The 25,495-nt window shown below is 35.8% G+C and overlaps 1 protein-coding gene across 1 annotated transcript; it reads right to left on the bottom strand.

Annotated features, from left to right (window-relative positions):
• Positions 1–24: 24 nt before the first annotated feature.
• LOC128243460 (uncharacterized) lies at positions 25–25,487 on the bottom strand. Its single transcript, XM_052961251.1, has 19 exons — positions 25,361–25,487; positions 22,004–22,103; positions 21,562–21,647; positions 20,625–20,689; positions 20,133–20,278; positions 17,426–17,553; positions 16,680–16,745; positions 15,230–15,302; positions 14,678–14,847; positions 13,821–14,009; positions 13,400–13,512; positions 10,477–11,012; positions 9,266–9,429; positions 8,555–8,678; positions 7,721–7,804; positions 7,377–7,547; positions 6,569–6,667; positions 4,457–4,574; positions 25–3,870 (listed from the first exon to the last, which is right to left on the bottom strand). The coding sequence occupies exons 1-19, from the start codon at positions 25,451–25,453 to the stop codon at positions 3,825–3,827; spliced, it is 2,571 nt and encodes an 856-aa protein (XP_052817211.1). The 5' UTR covers positions 25,454–25,487; the 3' UTR covers positions 25–3,824.
• Positions 25,488–25,495: the final 8 nt, after the last annotated feature.

Here is a 25,495-nt window from a genome sequence, read left to right as displayed (position 1 = left end):
TTGTTGTGTTGTAATGAAAACGGGACAGGGTTTTATCACATTTAATTCTTCATACAAAAAGACAACAAAGTTCATAAAATATACAAAAATCAACAAAGTCAGTGTTAAAAGCCCATTCACAGAGCCCGCAATATAGCCCATGTTAATCTCATACTTAAAGAGGCTGATTATTATGGCCACCTTTTTTAATTAACCAGGTATACTATCCATTTCGAAACATATTACATATACTTTATAGGTCAATATGCCAGTCTATTTGATTTTTCAAGTAAACCTTTGATCTAGTTTGTGAAACCCACTTCATTTTAAAGCTGCATTCTCACAGATTTAACATTTTGAAAACATTTTTATTTTTTGTTTTGGAACTAGCTAATTTTTGCGAAAATCCATGGAAGCCAGTTATATAAAGCTGCTGACAAAAAAAAACAAAAACAGATGGCAGATTTCTATATTTAAGTTCCAAAAAGGATGTTTTATGCATTTTTCTTAAACCGTCAGTAACATAAATTTTCAAACGGAAATATGAAAATCAACAATCTGATTTTTTGTCAGCAATCTTAAATCATTGGTTTGCAGAAATGTATGGAAAAATTAGCCCTTTCCAAGACAAAAATGGTATATCTGTGAGAGTGAAGCTTTAAACTTATGTTCTTGATCTAATAGTTTGTGTTTAAGATATAAGTCATAAGATGGCCCCATTATTCAATGTTACGAACTTCAGATGATCATCAGATAACCACTGACGTACCTCCAGATGTGACCTAATTGGTGTCATTAAAGATTAATCATCCTAGCACTTATGAGCCGTTACTCGATTAATAATCTAAAATCATCTTACATCAACCCAAAAACGTAACAAGAAACACTTATAAAACAGGAAACCAGCAATAATTCATTCTTAACCACCAATAAAATAAAAACATGAAATTAAAGGTCAGTGACCTTTAACTGAGGCTCATAGAATTACCAGCTGGTAAAAGCACAGACCTATAGACCTGGGGCGGTATTCATAAAACGTCTTAAGTCCTTTCATAACTTAAGTCACTTTCCTAATTTTATTATCTCAAGTCATATGAAATAAAATGTAAAGAATTTCCGAAATTATTTCTATTGACCTTATTGAAAAACATCCTTTATTGTTAAAAACACTTATACATTTCTTTTCATTTGACTTCGAAAATTTTAAAAAATCAACTTAAGATAGGAAATGATTTAAGAAATTTTATAAATATAGCCCAGGCTAACAGGCCCATGGTAATAGAGATATATATAACTAGGACAAAATACTGTTAAAAATGGATCACTTTGACATTCGTTGAAAATAGCCAAAGCTTAATATCAAAAACTATTTACTTAAAAAAACACACATCATTATTTGTTTTGTTCATGTAAACGTTACTGTATAAGTAAATAAGTCCACATTTCAAAACACTGTTTGCTTGTGGTAATGGAAGGGTTTATGTTTATTTCAATAACATTGTAATCAATCCTCTTACAATTTTTAATCCACTAGCTGTCACAATTTTTTTTTGGAATTTCAAATAAAAAATGAGGCATGCATCATCCCCTTAAATAGTTGTTTGTCAAATTCACAGTTCTTGAGTTTGACATCATGTTTAAACAAAAACAAAAATGTATGTTGCTTCTGACATAACATCTTAATGCACCAGTCAATTGTAACCACGCCCCCCCCCCCCAGAAAATCCCGGGTTAAAGCCTCGCCCTGTGGGGACAAACTGCTGGAAAAATCCCCGCCAAATGCCCCCGCACCTGGGAATACCTAGGTAAGGCCCATTCCCCAATATATTTGGAGTGAAAACAAGCCACCGCATTCAGCTGGCACTGCGGGGTGAATGACAGGTAAAAACACTGCCAATTTCCCCCGCTATCCCCAGTATACGAGGGGCGGTGGTTACAATTGACTGGTGCATACCATGTGAACTTGTGCTGACTTTCAATAAACCATAATATTTTTCAATTCAATATATCAAATAGTTTGACAGTCAGAGAATTGTTATGTGATAGATGAAATTATTTTATAAGAAATTCAATGTTTGGAATGACCTGTGCTCATATGATAACGGTAAAAATAACTACAGTATGAGATTTGCATTGCTGGTAATTTAATACTGATATGCAAGTTTTGTTGAATAACAGTCTGTTAATATAAAAACAAACAGTATTTACACATGTATCAACATCTATGGTAGAAAACTTCAAAATCTTAAAGACATTTACAGTAAATACTAGAGAAAAATATACGTTTAACAATGTTTTAAAAATTCAAAACACTCCACAGCAAAACCTATCAAAATGACAAAAAAATAACAATCACAAAATAATGACAACATGTCCGCACCGGAACCGACAGAATGTCAAATTCATCTTACTTAGCAAGAAAATCTGTCAGTCTTGAAGAGCTTGACTCATGCTTAACTTTCATCATTTGTATCTAAAAATATTGAAACCAGCTTTATTACAGAAAATAACAGTTCCAGTGTATGTATACCACGTGATAAATTACGTCCTTTATGCTACATCGGAAGGCAATATTTTGCTTAAAATGAAGACTTTAAACAAAGTTAAATTTTCATTTACTACACAATTTTACACTGAGTTAATGGTCCTTTTAAATTATACTTACTAAAATGCAACATATATAGAATAGGAGAGTTAGACATGTTTGTATTCTGCTCTGTATACTTTTTAACCTTCCCCATAGGAGAGATGTTATAATGTTAGCTTTCAGCTATCTTTCCAATCCTTATCATGATATGTGTTTATTATGTGTTGTTTCAATGTATATTTATTAAATCAATATTTTTTAACCTAAACGTTTCAATAATGTATATATGACAAGGTTGATATGAAAAATGACCACGCCATAGTCACCATGCTCTTGACATATACATGTCAGTGATGTCACCATAAACCAATTATTCATAATTGTTTAATTTAGTCAAACATTCCTTAAATCATCAAATGCACATCAACTTGAATTTCAATAGATTCTCACGCTGAATAACCTTGACAGAATGAAAGTACTATTAAGGAGATGATTCCAATGAAGTGTAATTTCAATTGCTTTAAATACAATACACAAAATGATCAAATGAGCTACTTTGAACACTTAGAATTATGTCTCAGTGAATCAACATGGCCTTGATGCATCATCAGTGCTTACACATGTATAAAAACAACAGATCATATACCGCATGTCGTTACAAACATCTATAGATATCAACAAATACATGGAATTGTTTCAATGGTTTTGATTTCTATCTTGTCAGACTCTTCATGAAGTGTTTAGGGTTGGTGTTTCTGGTAAATATTAACTGCAAATTAATTTAAATTTATGAGGTTCTTATTTCGCACTTGTTTGGCATTGGTCAATTTTCAAAATTTTTGCAAGATTAAAATTCACCACAACAATGTAAAATTATATTCATCAGCAAAACTCGGTAAAGTTATATTCACATAGATTTTACATGTATGACTTGGTTCACAAAAATGTCATAAATACTAAATGAAAGTTACGAACCAACAGTATTTTTAAGAAGAAGTCTAATACAAGGTTGACAAACTACTAACATCAACTACGTCACAGAGACCCTATCTTGAAAAACCTGGGCCCATTACAATATCCTGCCCTGACAGTAGCTGTGAGCAGACTGCATCATTCAGCCCAATCTTCTCTCATTCAAGAGAAAATTAAAATCAATCATTAACAAACTGTTCCAATAAAGGAAATTTATAATAAATAAATGCATGATCCCATACACATGGAGTCACAATACTTCCAAATCCTCCGGTCATACAACTATTCAGGAAGCATTCAATGTGTTGTTGAACTCTCTTGACTTGAAAAACCTGAAAATAATATCCAGTAATATTAATATACATGTTATACACAAATACAGGTTGGTAGATATTTACGCTCATGGGCAATATGTTTAGCAGACTGCAAACACAAGACCAAATAAGTAAATATAACTCAACTTACAGAAGGACAAAAGTAGTGAACTTAGCTAGATCATCTGTGAAAGTCACATAAGTTCTCAAGACAGATGGATAGATGGACAGACGATAAGAGAATCTCTAAATGCCTACAACCATTTTTTAGGGGGCATAAAATGAACCCATTGGGGATAAGTAAAATTTGAAAATACAAAATTTTAATGTACGTACAAAACAATTGACAAATAACCTAATTGTCACAATCCATTGAGTATGTCCCATTTGTGAAAACACGGACAGCAATAATTTGATTAAACATAAAACATTACAGCTGCACTCTGACAGTATTGACTTATTTTGGCATCAATGCCTTCAATTGAGTCATACATGTTTACGAGAAAAAAGGTTTGTTCCATGACAAAAAATAAAAAAGTTGTCAAAACAGTCAATTTGTGAGAGTGCAGCTTTAAAAGACATTATATTTATTATGACAGCTGACCTGTTGAGTGCATCCCCACCCTTGTCTTTGATCACAGCACGTGCAGTTTTGTTCTCCCGGGCAAGTGTTGTCAATAGCAACTGGAAACAGCTCTTTGTCTCCTCGGCAACTGTGTTTGCTGTACAAGATTGAAATATGATAAATATTATCAGTGAACATCAATTAAACATAGACATTATTGTTGAGATTAACTCAACTGAAATCAAAACACTTGAAACCCTACGTCTAACCTCAATAAATAAGGTGTTTTGTATAGAAACATACAAGCTAACACCGGAAGGCACCCTCTTCCTTCACATATTTATATCATGTCAATATGTCTCCCTATAGAAATGAGGTAATCTCTTAAAATAACTTTAACTTGAAAAAACTGACTGGTTTGTGGTCACTAAGCCGGGCAAGTGAGTTTCCTAAGGGTACTCCGGTTTCCCTCACAACACAAGATCACACTTTTGTATTACACCATGCCAAAGCGAAGGTGATAAATATAATGTTGTTATAACTTGTTTCACAATCGTTGTAAAATAAACAAGTTAAAACTAAACCCATTATTTTTTCTGTTAATATACACATATTTCTATACTCTGATAAGACATGCAAATTGATAAAACGCCTAAATCAAATTACGACTGCCTTTGCTAATATCCTATCATTTAAAGCTGCACTCTCACAGATTGAATGTTTTGACAACTTTTCTTTTTTTTGTCTTGGAACGAACATTTTTTTTGCGAAAATCCCTGGAAACCAATTTTATAAGACTGCTGGCAAAAAAATCAGATTGCAGATTTTTATATTTAAGTTAAAAAATTGATGTTTTATGCATCTTTCTTAAACCATTAGTAACGGTTTAAGCCAGAAAACATTAATTTTCGAACAGAAATATGAAAATCTACGATCTGATTTTTTTGTCAGCAATCTTATATCATTGGTTTGCAGACATTCACGCAAAAATTTGCTCTTTCCAAGACAAAAAATAAACAAGAGATGTTTGTCAAACATTATGCTCCCCCTGAGCGCCATGTTGTCACGATTATATAGACAATTGAATGAAATTTGCATGGACTGAAATGACAGCTGATTTGTCACCGACATTGGATGCCGTTGAGGCAGTTTCAAGATTATGACCATTCAAAGTGTGAGGATAGAGTATGTTATGACCATGACCTTTGACTCTATGACCTCAAAATCCATAAGAGTCATCAGCTGGTCACCAAAAACCTGAATGTCTAGTTTGAGGGCCATGGGTGCAGGCATTGTCAAGTTATCACACAGACAAGCTTTTTTTGTTCGAGGTCACTGTGACCTTGACCTTTAATCCAATGACTCCTAAAATATACTGGTCAGGCCCAGCCTCCATGTCAAGTTTGATGATCATAGGTCCAGACATTGTTGAGATATCACTGGGAGAAGTATTGCTAACTTTTTCGCATTAAAGGTTGCCCTGACCTTGAACTCTGGCTCGAGGACCCAAAATCTAAAGGGGGTCAACTACTAGTGAGGGCCAACCTTCATGTCAAGTTTGATGACCATAGGTCAATGAATTGTTAAGTTTGCCTTCAAGGTCACTGACGTTGACCTTTGACCCGATGACCTAAAATCAATAGGGGTCATCTACTGGTCAGGCCCAACCTCCAAGTCAAGTTTGAGGGCTATGGGTGCTAGCAATGTCGAGTTATCACTCGGACAACTCTTCATCATTTAAGGTGTGTGACTGTGACCTTGACCTTTGGCCCAATGACCCCAAAAAACAATAGGGTTCATCTACTGGTCAGGCCCAACCTTCATGTCAAGTTTGATGACCATACTTCCAGGAATTGTTGAGTTATCACTTGGACAAGCTTTGGTCTACCGACGGACTGACCGACATGTGCAAAGCAATATAACCCTCTTCTTGGAAGGGGGGCATAAAATGGTTTATCTGTGAGAGTGCAGCTTTAACCCAAAAATACAATACTAAATCAAACTTTATGAGCATTTCCTTCTCAAGGGTTAATGTGTGACTAGTAAGTCTAGTTAACAATAATGAATATATCGGGATGGCTCAACGTCAGGTATATTGTTCCTAATACAAGAACAGCCTCCAATCAGAGAATCTAACATTATCCCTCTTACGTTTGACATCTGAGATGACCTTGATCATGGAAGGCAGCCAGGATGATGCCAATATCAGGCCCGGCAACTCCCCATACAGGGGAATACAAGCTGCAAACGCTGAAAATAGATAGTTTTATCCGTTATAGAATATCATGTGTCATATTCTATCATTTCATGCTTTTTAGAATATCATGTGTCTTATTATATTAGTTCATGTTTTTCGGTGGTTTAAGGCAGCTGTTCAATACAGCCTGAATGCTTTGCAGAAGGGTTGCCCATAAATTTTTGCTAATTTCGGGATCATTTATCGATAAAATGGGTGAAGCCTTGCCATCAGGCACACTCCACATGTATTTCGCAGAGTGGCAACTGAACAGTTGCAGTTTAATGCTGAAAACTACTAGCCACAGGCCGACACGGAAGAATGCCACTAGTTCTGAAATTGACTCCTAAATGTCTCCCAATCGTGCCGAAAGGTTGCGGAAATATAGCAGAACATGCTGAAGAGTTGCGGAATCATCTTGTGGAGCATTTAGCATTGATTCAGCTTTCTTTAGGGACCGCATGGCATGGTTCAAGATTACAAAGCCTCGCAAAAGGCTTTCCTAAGATGCCGATGATGTTTAATTTAGATTTTTTATATTCTGGAATATTCTGACAATCTCAGACAAAACAAACAATAGATAGATCTAAAATAATATTAATTAAAATAAGTTCATTTCTTTCACAAGAGAAGGCCTTAGAACATACATATAACTTGTTAAGGAATTGTATAATCATAACATTTTTAGAAATAATCTTAATTCAACAATTATTCTTAGCCTACCTTGCATGCTAAGGAACCATGTTTGTGAGATCTGTTCCCAGACGACCTTGTACGGCTCAACAATGTCAAGGACGGCTCCCTTCTTCTTGTGTCGCGCTGTGTAAGCCCCGCTCAGGAAGCGAACAGACGACTGGTAAAACTTTTTGATACTCTCAGGCTCTAGAAAGTCTCCTGGAATAACAGTAATAATTTTTTTAATAGAACTTAAATCTAATATGTTTACTTAGGGAATCCTAGCAAGAGTTTAATTTATCACTGTCCAAGCTCTTTGAAGCACTTAACATGGTTATAAGCAATGAATAGTGATTAACTGACACAAAATGGTGTTAAATTGTGAGACATACCTGCAGTTTTATTGAGTGCTCTCATCAACATGAGTCCTAGGGTGATCAGATGGGACCACAGCACTAACAGCTTGTCTTCATGTTCTGGGAATATACACACAATTGAGATAGTGCTTCAGATAAAAACATGGCACAGACATTCGCTTGAGTGAGATTTGATTTACGTAATATTGAAAGCATTGACAAAATAAATACATGTAAATATATTATTTGGAAGCCATTAAGACTTCTGCCAAGAGAGTCCCAAATGTTGCCTGCTTTTTATCAATTGAAAAAGGGACATAACTCAAGTATTATGAAATTCAGAGTTATGTGCTTTGCTACACCTATGCATACTGTTACTGGGGACATGTGTAGAATGTTTCATGTGAGTATTTTCAATGATTATTGAGTTATGGCCAAGTTTATGGTTTACTTGACTTTAGACAAGAATAACTATACGCCTGTTACTACTAGAGTTACCTGCCTTGCTACACATGTGCATTTTGTCATGGATAACATGTGTACAAAGTTTCAAGTGAATATGTTTATTTTTTTTGTTATGGCCAAAGTTAAAGATTATGCCACATTATGATAATGAAAACATTGTCAACTTGCTAAGGGCTATTCCTTTTAAAAATATAACACCCAAAGGGAAGGCACTTTTAAACTATACCACCCCCCGAAAGAAGAAATTTTAATCTTTTGGGGTCTAATTAACGAAAAAAGCCACCCACCCTTATACTATTTAAATAATTGCCTTCCCCCCATGGTTTATATGTTTTACTGGAATAGCCCTAAATATAGGTGTAACATATTTCTTCATGATAACAATCTCCATAAAAATTAACAAACCTATGAGATGGATGCCTTTGACAACCAATAGAAGGATATGAGAAAATTCCTTGTTCTCGGGTACGACAGCCGGCTCAACGATGATCAAGTTCAGGAATATGTTGCACAGGATCACAAGGCAGGACTGCAATATGTCAAAATATCCCATCATAGTTGATGCATTTACCTTAAATTCTTCGTATTTTTTACACTGTTCACAGGCTCATAACCAGATGTGATTATGATTTACATATAAAAAAAAACAAAGATTTGATAGAAGGTTGATTGGGAAAAAAACACATGTTATATGCAATGTGTCACAAGTATAAAAGATGCACTCTTACTCCCACATGAGATTTACCACAATTAATACTATTGCTTTATTATTCCAAAAAGGATGAATAAATGTCGAAAACAATGGTTCTAATGAAGGATACCTATTTTGATTTGAACAAAATGAGCATAAAACATGGTATTTCTACCTTATGAGGCTATAGTAGACCACAGTAAATTTTTTAGCATTCATCAATCATTTAATATTTTTGCGTATTCAGCTATTAAATACACGGTTACAATCTTGTTATCAGTAATTAATATTTTCTATAAATGCATTATTTAGTAAGTAGTTTAAGGTTTATCAGACAATATTTATGTTTATTATACATGTGTATGCATTGATTTTGAATAAGAGTGTTACTTTAACTTTTATTTTTTGAGATATGACTGACTAACCAGTGTTTCCCTGCCCCTGGCTCCGTGGGTGATCAAGCGTTCCCAGGCCCTCCACATGTACAAATCAAGCACACCCAGAGCCCCACTCTCCAACAACAGCTTCCGTGGCTCTTCCTCTGCTGTCAGGTGACACAGGCCAGGTAACAGGTAGTGCAGGATGTCAGCTATAAAGTAGAAATGGAGATAAATTAAATCTTACGTCTGTAATTACTCGATTTTAAACGACTTACATGTGGCTTGTTTAAATTTTTCAAGGTCCTGTTTTTCGTTTTCGCCATTATAATGGGGTTTTAAATTTGATAAGCAATCCTTTAAACATGCTGAATTTTAAATTTGTCACCATCACTTTGCAAAATTTGTGAATATCAATTAATTCAATGTGAGATCAATTAATTTTATGTACATCACGTTTTAAATCAACAAATTACTACAAACAATAGTGTGAAACACATCAGATAATGGAAAATTGCTGCTGTAATTTGTCTTGCGTTAACACGAAATTTTCTGGCGTATCAACACCAGTGTCCACAAAAACTTTTTTTTTTTTGCCAGTACAATAAATACATTTCCAACAATTTATACATAAAAAAACTAAAAGTATGAAGGCCAAGAATAGGCCTAAAAAATAAATACATTTGGTTCGGGTTACCCGACCCTACCTACGGAATAGGCGCCGACCCTACCGTTTTTATAGTCAGTTTGAAAAAAAAATGAAAAACTAAAAAAAAAAAAATATTTCGTTTTTTTTTTAATTGCTTTTTAATATTAAGTTTAAACCTTAAATGCTTGTACAGAAGATAGCTTTAACACCATTCTCCAATTATGAAAATTATATTCTTATATAAAACCTAATAAAAAAAAAAAATAAAAAAAAAATAAAAAGCCTACCTACCCTACCTATTTTTTTTAAGGATGTAACCCTAACCAAACAATTTTTTTTTTAGGCCATATCAAAAATTTGTTGATGACTTTATTTTGTCCTATAAGTCAACAAAATGTCCTACTGGAGCCACATAGACATCAGACAAAATGTCCTGCATGCTTAAAAGAGTTCATTGAAAGGCATTTTTCTCTCAGACTGGAAATAACCTTGAAATCCTATATTTTACCAAATATTGCATTGTTATATCTGGTTAAAGAATTTCAAGCACTTTACACATCATCCTCTTAGTAAGTCTTCCTACATGCTAAGAAAAACGTAAATTCATTACCTTTAACATGTAGCTCCTGCAACTCTTCCTCAGTGAGGATGTCTTTCTCAAGGTTAGCATCTCTAACCCTCTCCTGCATTGCGTCTGTGTACCCATCCTCATTCTCTGCATCTGTTGACACACCTTGAGACTTTGTCTCTGGTCCAGTCTTGTCTGGTTCCCCCTCAACTTCAGTATGAGTGTCTATCACAGTATTTATGTCTAAAGTGTTCCCATTGGATTTCATTTCTACATCAATACTTGGTTTAGTAATATCCTCTAGGTTTTGATCCCTTTCAGATTTCTTCTCACTATCTGGTCCACTATCACAGTCCATTTCAACCACTTTCCCTTCTGTTTCACTGCCATTAGATTGTCTTTCACCATTTTTCACTGTGTCACTTTCAGATTTGTCCTGTTTGACTGGTTGTTCTGTATTTGAGCTACTAGTTGCATCAGCTATATTTTCATTACTATCAAGTTTAAGATCACTTTTCACTGTCTCGGTTGAAGCATCTTTACAGTCGGGTTTATTTGATGGGGGAATGCACATTTTACTGCAAATCAATGATAAGTAAATTATCAATTTTTATCAAGAAAAATACTATTTGTTCTTTTCCGTCCATATTAAGGGTGAAAGCGAAAAGGTTCTATCTGCTTCTTTATTTAATGTCACTTAGAACCTTTTCGCATTCACCCTTCCATTGAAAGTACCTTGATGATTAATCAAGGGGCATAACTTGATAATTATTAAAGGGACTATACACCAGATTGGCACCAAGACAATTATTAAAGGGACTATACACCAGATTGGCACCAAGACAATTATTAAAGGGACTATACACCAGATTGGCACCAAGACAATTATTAAAGGGACTATACACCAGATTGGCACCAAGACAATTAATATTTACATTAACACTTCATTCCTTAACGATGGTTGTTGTTTATCAATTTCAAATTTCAAATTTTATCTGTATAAAGTGCAATGGCATTTTCCATCGAAATCGCGTGGGTTTGTTGGATACTTCTGTCCTGTCATTGGGCGCAATAATACTAATGGGCGGGGCATATTTACTATGGAACTATTTTTTCAATGAAATCGTAGTAAAATTATTGGCAACATGCAAAACTGTTATCTGCAGTAAAGCAGTTAAAACAAGATAAGCAATGTTAATTTGATTAATTTTAATATAGATGATTTCATGATGGATGGAACAGCTATTTTAACCATTATTTGTTTTGATAACTAATTTAAGCCTGAAAATAAATTTTGTAAACATGTTCTTGATAAAATGTACAGCATCTTAGCATCAGAGAAAAAAATATTTGAAATTTCTTTGTTCATTGCATACGACGTAATGGAATCATGTCCATATATAAAGTCGTATGTTCTGAATAAAATTGACAGAAATAACTAAAGTTCGGAGGAGTTAGTCGTTTTAGACATAATTTAGTGCTTTTAATAGTCAAAATAATTGCAGAAAAAACTATTTAGTAAACACATTAGCTTGCCAGGAAAGACAACTCAGTAGAAAATATGTAAGTTATATGTGGTTTATTTCATGTTTTGGTATTTGTATGCAGCTACATTATATATGCTAAAATATGCTTTTGTGCAAAAGTTTGCATCGTTGACCAACTTTCGGTCAGAAACCAGGTCGCTCAGCCTTCATTGTTATGATGCGGACCCTGAGAGCGCATAAGTAAAACAAAAAAACGGGCATTAACGGCACGTGAATTTACTGAATAATGCACGTTTTCTATAGATAACGCCCGGGTTTTTGCGTTTTAATACACCACGATAACGGACCGAAAACACACATTTTATGCAATAATACGTATTTATAATATTCTTGACCTTGAAAAGATAGAAAGTAAACATATAAATAAGGAACTATTTTATCTGTGCATTCATTGTGGTATAAAATTAGGTTACGATAGCTGTTCTAATTTACCCACCGTTGAGAACAACGAGAGAAAGAAAAAAGAGAAAATGCTCTTGAATAATCAATTTATTTTAGCAGAAATGTAGATTTAAATGAATGTAAATATAAGTATTAAATTCTGACTCCACCCATTTTGAACAGCCCCATTGCATACCATACTCCAATAAAATGCAACATGTCGAATTTTAATCCTTAATTAAAGGGACTTTACACCAGATTGGCACCAAGACAATTATTAAAGGGACTTAGCACCAGATTGCCACCAAAAAAGTTTCTTTCTGTAACGAATCTCAGGGCAATTATTTAATAAATGTTTTACTCTTTGATATTATAATTGTAAAAAAAATACCATAATCATAATGTAAAAAAAAAATCAAGTCGGAGACTGGGTTTCGAACCGGTGACGCCGAAATTGCAGTCCACTGTTGTATCCACTGTGCTACGAAGGCTTATCCTAAATGGTTGGAATAAGCTGTATACCTAATTTGATTATATCACGTGATAAAATCTACTAGCCAATCATGCATAAGGAATGAATTCTACTAGGTAGACATACCTAGTTCTCTTTTTTTAATGGAAAAATACGAAAAAACTGCAAAAAATAAATTAATTGTGAACTATGTGGTACTTCAGTTAGTAAGTTTCAATGCATTGTACACCAAGTTTATGTCAGTTTTCGACAATTTTCTTTTTTTTTTCACTAATTCATCATACCGAGTCCAGCCCCTTTAAAACAATGGTTATGGGCTTTTCTATTCATGTGGTTATTGTCAATGGTAAGACCACTACAAAGTTTCATATGAATATTTTGAAAGGTTTTAGAATCATGACCAAGGTTAAAGATTTTGCACCCAATCACCAACACCAAGGCCATGACAATCTCTTGGACATTTCTTGTTTCTCAATTTTTTGTTTCTCGATAATAAGACCAGCTAATAAAAGTGTCTGTCCGTGAAATGACTCAACCTAAAGACACATAATTCTGTGATATTTACCTGAGTTGTACAAGGAAGGGAATGAGATCGTAGATTTCCTCTCGGAGTGCGGCGGTCTCCTCCGCCATCCAGGCTCCTAACACACGCACCGTTGCCAGCAGGATACTGTTCCACTGGATAATTCAAATAAAGTTTATGATTCACATGTATTAATTGCATTTTGGGGACATAAAGAGTCTAACTTTACAAGGACTGATTTCTTTATAAAACTTAAGTTGTTTTACGGCAGACGGGTTCAAATGCAGGTTTGAAATTTGCCAGAAGGTATAACATATTTTCATTTGGCAACTCCTTGCATTAAACCCTGGACAATGTGAAATCACTTACTAAGGGTTTACAGCTAATCTTTGTCAATGACCAGTTATATATTTCAGATTTTTCAAAATATTAACCCCAGAAATTCACATTGAAATCTACCGACCTGAAGTTCTGGTGTGAGTGCCACCCTCTTGAGAAAGTGTATAACAGCCCCGAACGCACCCACCATGGCGCTGTGTAGTTGAACAACCTGCCGTTCCTCAAGGTCCAGCGGTGGACCAGACGACAGATGGTTGATCACATTCTCCAGGTAAGTGTAGCATGATGAGAGTAGTCTCCCTTTGGTGTTTGCCTGAGAGGGGTTAAATGGATCAGCAGAAATTACACATGAGAAAAGTTGAAAGTAGTACGGTATATTGTCAAACCACTTGTCAAAAGTATTTATCATCACCTGCAGGATAATTGAAATCTCTCAACTAAATAATAGTTTCAAATATTCTTCATTCTCATTCATCAGAGGTTTGATAATGATAAATCTACCAGTTTTTGTGGAACACATAGCATCATCATTCTGGTGTATGAGAATGATATACTTAAATCAGTACATGTTCAAAATTTTCAGATCAAATTGTTTTATTTTCAGATCAAATTGTTTTAGCAGGATTGCTTAATTAATACAGGTGTAGAAGAAGCAGTACCAAAAGCTAACAGGAACAATGCGAGTGGATACCAATACCTGTCATTTATTTTCATTTGGTCAAAGGGCAGGGATTTACAAGTAAAGATATACAGGAGATCATGTACCCGTAACTATTTGCTAAATGAATATTGAAACAAGCAACACCTGTATTTAGCTCCAGCTTAATATCATTAACTTTATTGAGTAATGGGCATAGATAAACATTTTTGTAAAACAAGCAGCAACAAGTATAAATGACAAAAATAGAACAAACAATCTTAGAAAAGTAAAGATGCTAAACAGACAAGGAAGTTTCTTATCCGTATTAGCAAGTTGTATACCTGTGTGAGATCTGTGTCTTCCAGCACCATTCTGACCTCAACACAAGAGAGATGAGTGGTGAGTAGGAACAGTTTGAAGTCGGGTGTGTACGGAGGCTGGAGAGAGTAGATCCCACACACCTGCACCATCATGGACGCCAGCTTCAGGGCCGGCTCACGCTGCTCTGAGCCTGTCAGTGCATTATGAGAATGTTAAAAACAGTTTTGAAGTCAGGTGTGTACGGAGGCTGGAGAGAGTAGATCCCACACACCTGGACACCAGATCCAGGGCCGGCTCATGCTGCTCTGAGCCTGTACATACATTGTGAATTTTATTTAACCTGAATTTGGATGCTTATCAAATCCAATTGAACTTTTAACATAATAATTGTTTTTTTGCATGACTGTCAGATTGGTGGTAATCTATTGATTTACTGTGATTTTAAAATGTTTGCTACAATGCCAGGTAGACATGCACCCAATAACAGCCTATGACTGAACAATAAAGTTAAACTATTAAACAGTTAAAATATAGAAGACATCGTGATTGAAGTAGCCAGTCCTCTTACTCACCTATCTTACTCCGCATGATGTTGTCAAGGCCATGGACAATCGGTCTGATCCATGGAGGCTCCACAGTTTCCTCCTGGGGTGATATTTAAATGAGACTAAAATAAGTTTATTTGAAGTCAAAAAATATTTCAACTCAAAGAAATATGACAGACATGATGAATACACCAAGACATTGTCCTGATACCGGAACAGTCAAATGCCTTTTTTTTGAATTAACAACAAGAGCATGTGCATTTTAAACCGACTAAGAAATTTCATAAAGAGTAGATGCAATACTTAAATAGCTTCTAGCAACACAGTATTTTGCAGACTATTTTAATTTTTCATGGGTCATAACTATTTTTCATCCGCAAATTGCAGGAACACAACTTACCAAGCCAACCACCGTTTCTATGAAGTTTCATGAAAGTAGGTGCAATACTTATGGACAGACAGAAAAACAATATGTCTGCCCAACATACATGTAGGTATTGTAAAGAGAACATAAAAATATATCCACAACTATCAGAAAAATTGTTACAGAGTCGTTGTTCAAGATAATTGAGCAAGTGATGCACTGCTTGGCACTTACAAAAAGCAGACCAATCTTTTTTCCATGTACACTGTACATTCAAACATGTTTCTATAATTGCTTTGATCAAACAACTTTTACTCTCGATTCTTTTTTTACATCATTTCCACTCAGTATCTTTATGGAAATGTTGAATGTGTATGTAAAAAACCAGCTGCAAATGCCACTTAAGCAACTCTTCGAATACAGTCGAACACCATTAATCCGAAATCGTAGGGACCCCAACAAATTACTTCGGAATAGCGGTGTTTGGAATTAACATTTTTAAAAAATGACAACACATGTATGCATTCTGATTGTTCGGTGGCGGGTCGAGTGAGCAATGCGGCGATCGAATCAGATGAGATAGACATTATCAAATGATATTAAGATTAAGTTAACCATTATGTACACACTACATCACCTAATTTTCTGAAATCGATGTTTGTACCATACGCGTGTTCAATGCCATTCTTTAACAAGCGCTAATTGTGCTCCATTGTCACCTCAAGCCAATGTTTGAGTGTATTCACAGAATGGTGTGAAAAAACTTCGACCTGATCGAGTTCGAAATAAGAATTGATAAATAGGTGTGAAAAACCAAATCGGGTGCGTTATATTTACTTCGGAATAGCGATTACTTCAGAATAGCGTTTTCGAAATAAAGACCAAAAAATAAGTTAAACAAAGAAGTTGTAAAATCAGGACCGAAAAATACTTTCGAAATAGCGATAATTTCGGATAAACAGTGTTCGGAATAGCGGTGTTCAACTGCATGTGTTCCAGTTACTCCATTGATAATAATTTATTTACTACATGTAATTATAAACCTATTATTTGTCAACAGATTGTGTTAGTGACAAGTGGTGACCAATACATGGTTATTCCCATATTACTTACCTTATCATTTGGAGCAGCAGACAAAAGGAACACCAGCGTTTTACACATTTCAAACTTATGGATACTCTGAAAATAGTTTTTATATACTATGATAATGAGAAAGAGGATTCCACAATCCAGCATGTAAACCAAACCATCTTTTATTGGGTGATATTGCTTGCTTGGAGTTTATTACAAACATTACACATTTTCTTGTTTAACAGTACACTTGTTTTTAAATAACTATAAAATAAAATGATGTCATTCTCAATTTCAACATTTTTTCCAAAATGTTCCTCTTTCTTATAAATGTATTATGCATCAAAAATAATTTTACAAATACCGTAATTTCAATTGTTGCCATTTAATATAACACTTTCTGAAACTTGTTACAGAAAAGTTGTTTTGATCATTTTTTAAGTTTTCCTATTAAAACTGGTTTCATGAATTCTTGTATTGCATGACTACTCAATTAAGAATGTATATTTTCTGAAGCAGTAGGTACAGTAAATATACAATGTTACATGTGCATGAGTAGGATATGAAATCTAAGGTATGTTAGACAAAATGCTATCACATAATAATGTAACTTATGTAAGTAATGATTCAAACCAGCTACCTTCATACTGTCAGAGTGAGAAAACAATTTTTCATTCTTTATGATTTAATGCGAGTAACAAATGAATACATGTAACTAAGCACAAATACATACATGTATATACAAATCATCTGCTGCTTTCAAAAGGGGCCTAACCACGAGTACATACCTCATCCTCTACAAACTGTTTGCCAAGGAAGTTGACGTACTTATGGTAGGACCATTCAATCCCGTCCCAGGTGTCTGGCCCAAAGCACGACACCATGCAGCAAATCAGGTCGTGGGCCTTCTCATAGCCTGAGGAAAAAGAGGTAACATTTACATGCAGCAGATCAGGTCGTGGGGCTTCTCATAACCTGAAGAAAAAGAGGTAACATTTACATGCAGCAGATCAGATTGTGGGGCTTCTCATAACCTGAGGAAAAACAGGTAACATTTACATGCAGCAGATCAGGTCGTGGGGCTTCTCATAGCCTGAGGAAAAAGAGGCAACATTTACATGCAGCAGATCAGGTTGTGGGGCTTCTCATAGCCTGAGGAAAAAGAGGCAACATTTACATGCAGCAGATCAGGTTGTGGGGCTTCTCATAGCCTGAGGAAAAAGAGGCAACATTTACATGCAGCAGATCAGGTCGTGGGGCTTCTCATAACCTGAGGAAAAAGAGGTAACATTTACATGCAGCAGATCAGGTCGTGGGGCTTCTCATAACCTGAGGAAAAAGAGGTAACATTTACATGCAGCAGATCAGGTCGTGGGGCTTCTCATAGCCTGAGGAAAAAGAGGTAACATTTACATGCAGCAGATCAGGTCGTGGGGCTTCTCATAGCCTGAGGAAAAAGAGGTAACATTTACATGCAGCAGATCAGGTCGTGGGGCTTCTCATAACCTGAGGAAAAAGAGGTAACATTTACATGCAGCAGATCAGGTCGTGGGGCTTCTCATAACCTGAGGAAAAAGAGGTAACATTTACATGCAGCAGATCAGGTCGTGGGGCTTCTCATAACCTGAGGAAAAAGAGGTAACATTTACATGCAGCAGATCAGGTCGTGGGGCTTCTCATAGCCTGAGGAAAAAGAGGCAACATTTACATGCAGCAGATCAGGTCGTGGGGCTTCTCATAGCCTGAGGAAAAAGAGGCAACATTTACATGCAGCAGATCAGGTCGTGGGCCTTCTCATAGCCTGAGGAAAAAGAGGTAACATTTACATGCAGCAGATCAGGTCGTGGGGCTTCTCATAACCTGAGGAAAAAGAGGTAACATTTACATGCAGCAGATCAGGTCGTGGGGCTTCTCATAACCTGAGGAAAAAGAGGTAACATTTACATGCAGCAGATCAGGTCGTGGGGCTTCTCATAACCTGAGGAAAAAGAGGTAACATTTACATGCAGCAGATCAGGTCGTGGGGCTTCTCATAGCCTGAGGAAAAAGAGGTAACATTTACATGCAGCAGATCAGGTTGTGGGGCTTCTCATAACCTGAGGAAAAAGAGGTAACATTTACATGCAGCAGATCAGGTTGTGGGGCTTCTCATAACCTGAGGAAAAAGAGGTAACATTTACATGCAGCAGATCAGGTTGTGGGGCTTCTCATAGCCTGAGGAAAAAGAGGTAACATTTACATGCAGCAGATCAGGTCGTGGGGCTTCTCATAGCCTGAGGAAAAAGAGGTAACATTTACATGCAGCAGATCAGGTCGTGGGGCTTCTCATAACCTGAGGAAAAAGAGGTAACATTTACATGCAGCAGATCAGGTCGTGGGGCTTCTCATAACCTGAGGAAAAAGAGGTAACATTTACATGCAGCAGATCAGGTCGTGGGGCTTCTCATAACCTGAGGAAAAAGAGGTAACATTTACATGCAGCAGATCAGGTCGTGGGGCTTCTCATAGCCTGAGGAAAAAGAGGCAACATTTACATGCAGCAGATCAGGTCGTGGGGCTTCTCATAGCCTGAGGAAAAAGAGGCAACATTTACATGCAGCAGATCAGGTCGTGGGGCTTCTCATAGCCTGAGGAAAAAGAGGTAACATTTACATGCAGCAGATCAGGTTGTGGGGCTTCTCATAACCTGAGGAAAAAGAGGTAACATTTACATGCAGCAGATCAGGTTGTGGGGCTTCTCATAGCCTGAGGAAAAAGAGGTAACATTTACATGCAGCAGATCAGGTTGTGGGGCTTCTCATAGCCTGAGGAAAAAGAGGTAACATTTACATGCAGCAGATCAGGTTGTGGGGCTTCTCATAGCCTGAGGAAAAAGAGGTAACATTTACATGCAGCAGATCAGGTTGTGGGGCTTCTCATAACCTGAGGAAAAAGAGGTAACATTTACATGCAGCAGATCAGGTTGTGGGGCTTCTCATAACCTGGGGGAGAACATTTATTATTTTTAATTCTTGCAACTGAGATAAATCACGAAATCTGTCCCAATTGCTAGATGAGAGTCTGAGATCAACAGATAACTTGAGATAAGACTCTAGTTTCTCAGAACATCTCAAGTCTCTTATAACAAGATTAAGCTTATCTCACTATTTTTGTATCTATACAAGTTGTGTAGTTATAATATTTTTAAGAGGTTTTAAAACTTTCAAAGGAAATTATCTTCATGATCGTCGCATTTAACTTATTTTTATTCAGTAAAATCAAGAGCAAGTATGAATTTTGGCTTAATAAAATAAGTAACTCAAGTTTGTTACAATTAAAAACTTTCAAGAAATTGGGGCCAGATCATGCATCTTTTCATAACCTAGTGCAGAAGTGATGAGAATATGCTTAAACATATTTCATCCTTGATGCAAAGCAATCAGTTTATGTATGGAAAACAAACAATTTATTTTATCTCAATGATCATAACACTGATTTCTTGATGTGGTCTCTCACCAAATGTTTGTGTAACAACAACATCGCAGAAAGCTGCCACAGTGCCGGCGGCCAGCATGGTCTCAAGGCCAGTCAGGGACTGACTGAGACTGTTGAAACAGTCGTACGTGTCATCTATCAGCTGTTCACCGTCAACGTCTCCCTCACTGGCAAAAATGTAAGGTTTAATAAAAAATACTGTGTAATACATGTATCAAATCTGGATTTAATATTATTCTCTAATATTTGTTAATATAACTGATTGTTTGTTTTTAACCAAAGGCATGTATAATCATTTGCTGATTTTGCTAATGAATTTAAACTGAATTGATTGTATCATTGTATCAAAACAATCGTTCTGATAATGTTGTTGTTTCTATGATTTATTTATTTAGTTTCAATGTGTCATCCTTAACATATACAGGACTTTTGATAGTAACTTAGTTTGTACTATATTCATGGATAATATACAGTTTAACTTTACACATGTTTAAAACAGCACAAATAACTAACCTTGGGTTTGTAACAACTATGTTGTTGAAACATGCCACATTTTCTCTTAATACTAGACTCTCAGCCTGTAATGTAAATAAAAAACAAATGATGTACATGTATTCATGAGAATGATGCTTAAGCCCTCAAATACTCTTTAAGTCAGGATGACATACACAGGCAGACCAACCCATAAAAAATCCAATGGGCGCAGGCACACACGAGCAGATCTACCCAATATGCAGGCACACATGTGCTGATCAACCAATAAAGCACCCAAGGGGCGCAGGCACACATCTGCCGATCAACACATAAAGCACCAAATTGGAGCAGGCATCTGCGGATCAACCCATAAAGCATCCAAAAGGCACAGGCACACACATGCTGACTAACCCATAAAGCTGCCAAAAGGCGCAGGCACACATGGGTGTATCAAACCATAATGCAGCCAATGGACGCAGGCACACATTTGCCGATCAGCCCATAAAGCTGCCAATGGACGCAGGCACACATTTGCTGGCCAACCCATAAAACACCCAATTGACGCAGGCACACATGTGCGAATCAACCCATAAAGCAGCCAATAGCTGCAGGCACACATGTGTGGATCAACCCATAAGGCAGCCAAAGGGGGCAGGCACAAACGTGCGAATCAACCCATAAAGCAGCCAATAGCTGCAGGCACACATGTGTGGATCAACCCATAAGGCAGCCAAAGGGGGCAGGCACAAACGTGCGAATCAACCCATTAAACACCTAATGGGCTAAGGCACACATTTCACCATTTAAAGATTTTAAAGATATTTTAAGAAACTATATTTTAAATAATCACAGTAATCAGTTATTTGTTTAAGAATAATAAAAAAATAGTCCTTAAATGCTTACACCATCTTTTTTTCAAAACTGCTATTTAAAACTATATGAGACTACTGTGACAGTTCTAGCTATTTCTTCGTACCACTTGTTGGTCTGTGCAGAGAGCTGATAACACTGACAATGCCACTGATTTGTAAATGTTGGCCGGGCAATCTGCTGGTACATTTTCTGAAAAGTAAACCTCTGGTATAACACCCCAACTCAAATTTCCCTTTTTTCTACAGACAGACAGCTTTTGACATTAAAACAACAACAGCATCATGATAAGCGGTAAGTTACAATTATACATAACAATTTCATGCAGCAGCAAACCAACAGTACTGGTTACCTGGGAAAATTCAAAAAAACAATTTCGTCTTACATTTGGGACAGCCTCCCTCTCGTGCATAATATTGAAATCACAAGTAGAATTGATTGAGTTTACTGTTTCAATAACTATACAAACTTAAACAAATCTACTTGTGTGGAAACCCCAGAGCAAGATAGGCAAATTTACCAGTAAAATAGCAATTTAAAAAACTTACTTGTTTTCAATAGTCTGGAGATGAATTTACTCCCAACAGCATCCAATATTTGTCTTTTAACTTCTATGTCACATTTGTCGCTTTTTGTTATTTTTGCAACCTGAAAGTTGAAGGAACAAAAGCTGTCACAATAACAGACAAATGTCCAAGAGTTAGATGTAATAAAGTCCATGCTTCTGACACTCATTTTCACTTATAATGGCCCTATGGAGCCTAACACAAATTCATAGTAATGAGTTAAGACTATCATACATGTACCTTAACTTCTAAAAATATTTTTTAAGTTTTATCAACTGTTAAAAGCAAAATTCACCTGTAATGTTTCAACTAGATATCAGCATGTGCCATGTTAGTTATCAGGCCAAAAAAAAAAAAAATTGTTTGTTTAGGGTAACCTTCCCAAAATTTCTAGGTAGGGTAGGTAGGGATTTTTTTTTTCAAAATCTGTCGTAAGTTCAGAGTGTTTTCTTGCACATGGCAGTCTTTCCTACATTACTGTCATTGCCTGACTTTGTTTCATCATATAAACAATAATTCTGATTAAAATCTGCATTTATCCGCCCTTCGTAACTCTCTATTCGCTAACAAATATTTTTGTTTGCTCAGAAACGGAAAAAAATAGTTAGGGTCGGCGCATTTTTATAGGTAGGGTGGGGTTACCCGAAACAGACATATTTTTTTTTAGGCCTCATGTAGAATTTCAAATATATGAAAAAGTAGATGAGACTGGAGTATGTCTAAATGTACCTACATGTATGTGTAATGGATTGAGTGATGTGCCTGGCTCAAACTAAAAAGGGAAAAGCCATAGAGTGGAAGAATGTATTGTGTGTTTACTATAAAGACAGGGTTGTTTCATACTAATTTATTTAAGCTCGTTTGTGATGAAAGCTGTTAGCTTATAAGATCACTTTGGAGTCCATTTCCTGGGCAGAAACCAATACTGTGTCCTTTATGAGAGGCCAGGAGAAAGTACCCCTTGGGGAGATCAACCCACAACCTCTTGGGTGAGGGGTGGACACCTATACCACTAGACCACTCTCATCCTTAAAGACAGGGTTGCATTTTAATAGACAGGGTTGCATTTTAATAACTTGGTATATACCAATATAGCTGGTATACTGAGTGAATATTAATGCATACTTTGATAAGGTTTACGTTTACGTTTTTTTTTCTTTATTCAGGATTGTTGGGATAAGAGTGAGGTTTGTGCATGTAAACTGGTTTAAACCCCCCAGTAAATTTACATTTTACTGACTGTTCCAAGGCGGTACCTAACAATCCTTGGTATACACACCTAGATTTTTTATACCGTATAGATGCACTGTGTTGTTTGAGGAGTTTTGTGATGTTGTTCCATGTTTCTTGTTTGTGAGCTTCACTAATTCAATAAATGTACCTCAATCTTGACAATGCATCAAATAATTGAATTAGTGTTGAGGGCTCACCCCAAGCCGACATTTGAGGAAGAAGGCGCAGACTGAAAAAATCGCGCTCCCCCCCCTCCACCCCCATTTATTTTTTAAAGTAAATAAATTATTAAGCTAAAGGTCACTGCAATAAAAATCGTTTTTTACCTGAAGGTAACCTTGACCTTTGACCTTTTGATCCCAAAAAATGGGTCACCTACAAGTCATGAACAACTAGCATACCAAGTATGAAGTTCCTGGACCCAAAGGATCTTAAGTTATTGAGCAGAAACGGTTTCTTCACCTCAAGGTCATGGCGACCTTGACCTTTGACCTAGTAACCCAAAACTCAAAAGGGGTCATCTACTAGTCATGACCAACTAACATACCAAATATGAAATTCCTGGGTCTAATCGTTCTATAGTTATTGAGTTGAAACGAAGTGTGATGTACTGACTGACTGATTGACGGACAGGGCAAAAACAATATGTCTCCCCATGAATGGGGGAGACATGATAAAGATTTCAAAAAGGTAAAAAAAGAGAGAAAAATATTTTCTGACTGTTGAACATAACATTTATTTAATGGATAATAAGAATTATGCATGTACTATTAATTCTGTTATTCAATGCATCCGAATATGCACTAGCGATTGTGCAATGACATTTTTCTCTTTTCTACTTTCAGTTTCAATTACAAGTTCCGGACATAAAAACAAAAAACTTGATGTTTCTATTGCCAATATTCCTATAATTGATCTTTAATATAAATGGCATAGCAGTTCGAAGGTATGTAGAACCTTACTGTACTGTACACTGACAATGATACAACTGTGTCAAACAGTTCAACTTTCACTTTGATTAAATATGTCAGGAAGTAAACGGGCACCTGTTTCACACTCATTTGAGACAATGTTAGTAAAATGTTAATTTTCTGTTATGTATTTAAAACTTAAATATCTTTGTTTTAATTTTAGCTAATAAGTAAAATATATTTAAATGAAAAACATAAAATACCGAATTTGATATTGATATATTAGCATTATTGTTTTTCTCAGCCATCATAGTTAGCGATATCTGCGAAAGTTATCCGTTTATTTACGTAATGGGCAGAGTCATTGACAACATTGTATGATTGAGATTGACTGCTGCTAATGGACACAGTTACTGGTTAGAAACAGATCGATAATCACTTGTCACTTCGGGCGTTTGTTACTCTTGACATGTGTTTATATACATTAAATGAATAAACAAACATTCAGCTCATGGCTTGCAGCCCTGAATCGCAGAGCAATTTCGCTTTTTGATCATTTTTTTAACTTTCGCCATTGCCAAGGCGACTTAGTCACTGGAGTCTCCTGGTAGGATGTATTCTTGAGTAATGAGCATACAAAACACAATGCTTCGAGTTTAATATTGGTGTGTTGTTATTTTTTATTCACATAAGGAAAAAACGGTAGCCCAGTCAGGCTAGTTTCTGCAGAAAATTGGTAGCCCGAGCTGAAATCAGGTAGCCTAGAGCTATCGAGCTGGGGCCAATTTCAAACACTGGGTAGATATAAAACTATAATTTTTGTGATTTAGCCAGTTATACATAGTGACTTTGTATACAGTTATTTAAATAATTATCACACTACACTTTTTCTAATCTAAGAATTCATTGTTGGAGAAGGGTGTGGGCAAAAGTAAAAAAAAAAAATGTTACTAAGTTGGAGTAAGCCATGACTTCATAATTAGCAAAATCAGAACGTTTCAGGCAAAATAAATATTTGTACAATTTATCATAGTCTTTCTTTGGTAGATTATAATTATTTTTTAAAACTATTATGATTTATCAAAAAAACTATATTTGTTAGTAGTTTTTGTTTACAATTGCTATCGCGAAATTGCATGACATATGCATATATTGGCTTTTATGTGTTATCAATGAATTTTGCAACTCTACATACCATTAATAAGGCTGCAAACTTTTCATTGTCTGAATTTGCTTCTTTCAAAGCTTTCAGATAGTTCGAAACATCTGTATTTTTCTCCGTTTCCATGATCAAAGTCAATCAGTGCGACCGGAAGTACAATGAGTTGAA

Source organism: Mya arenaria, chromosome 8 (assembly GCF_026914265.1).
Source record: "Mya arenaria isolate MELC-2E11 chromosome 8, ASM2691426v1".
Lineage (NCBI taxonomy): Eukaryota > Metazoa > Mollusca > Bivalvia > Myida > Myidae > Mya > Mya arenaria.
This window is presented reverse-complemented; position numbering and strand designations above follow the sequence as displayed.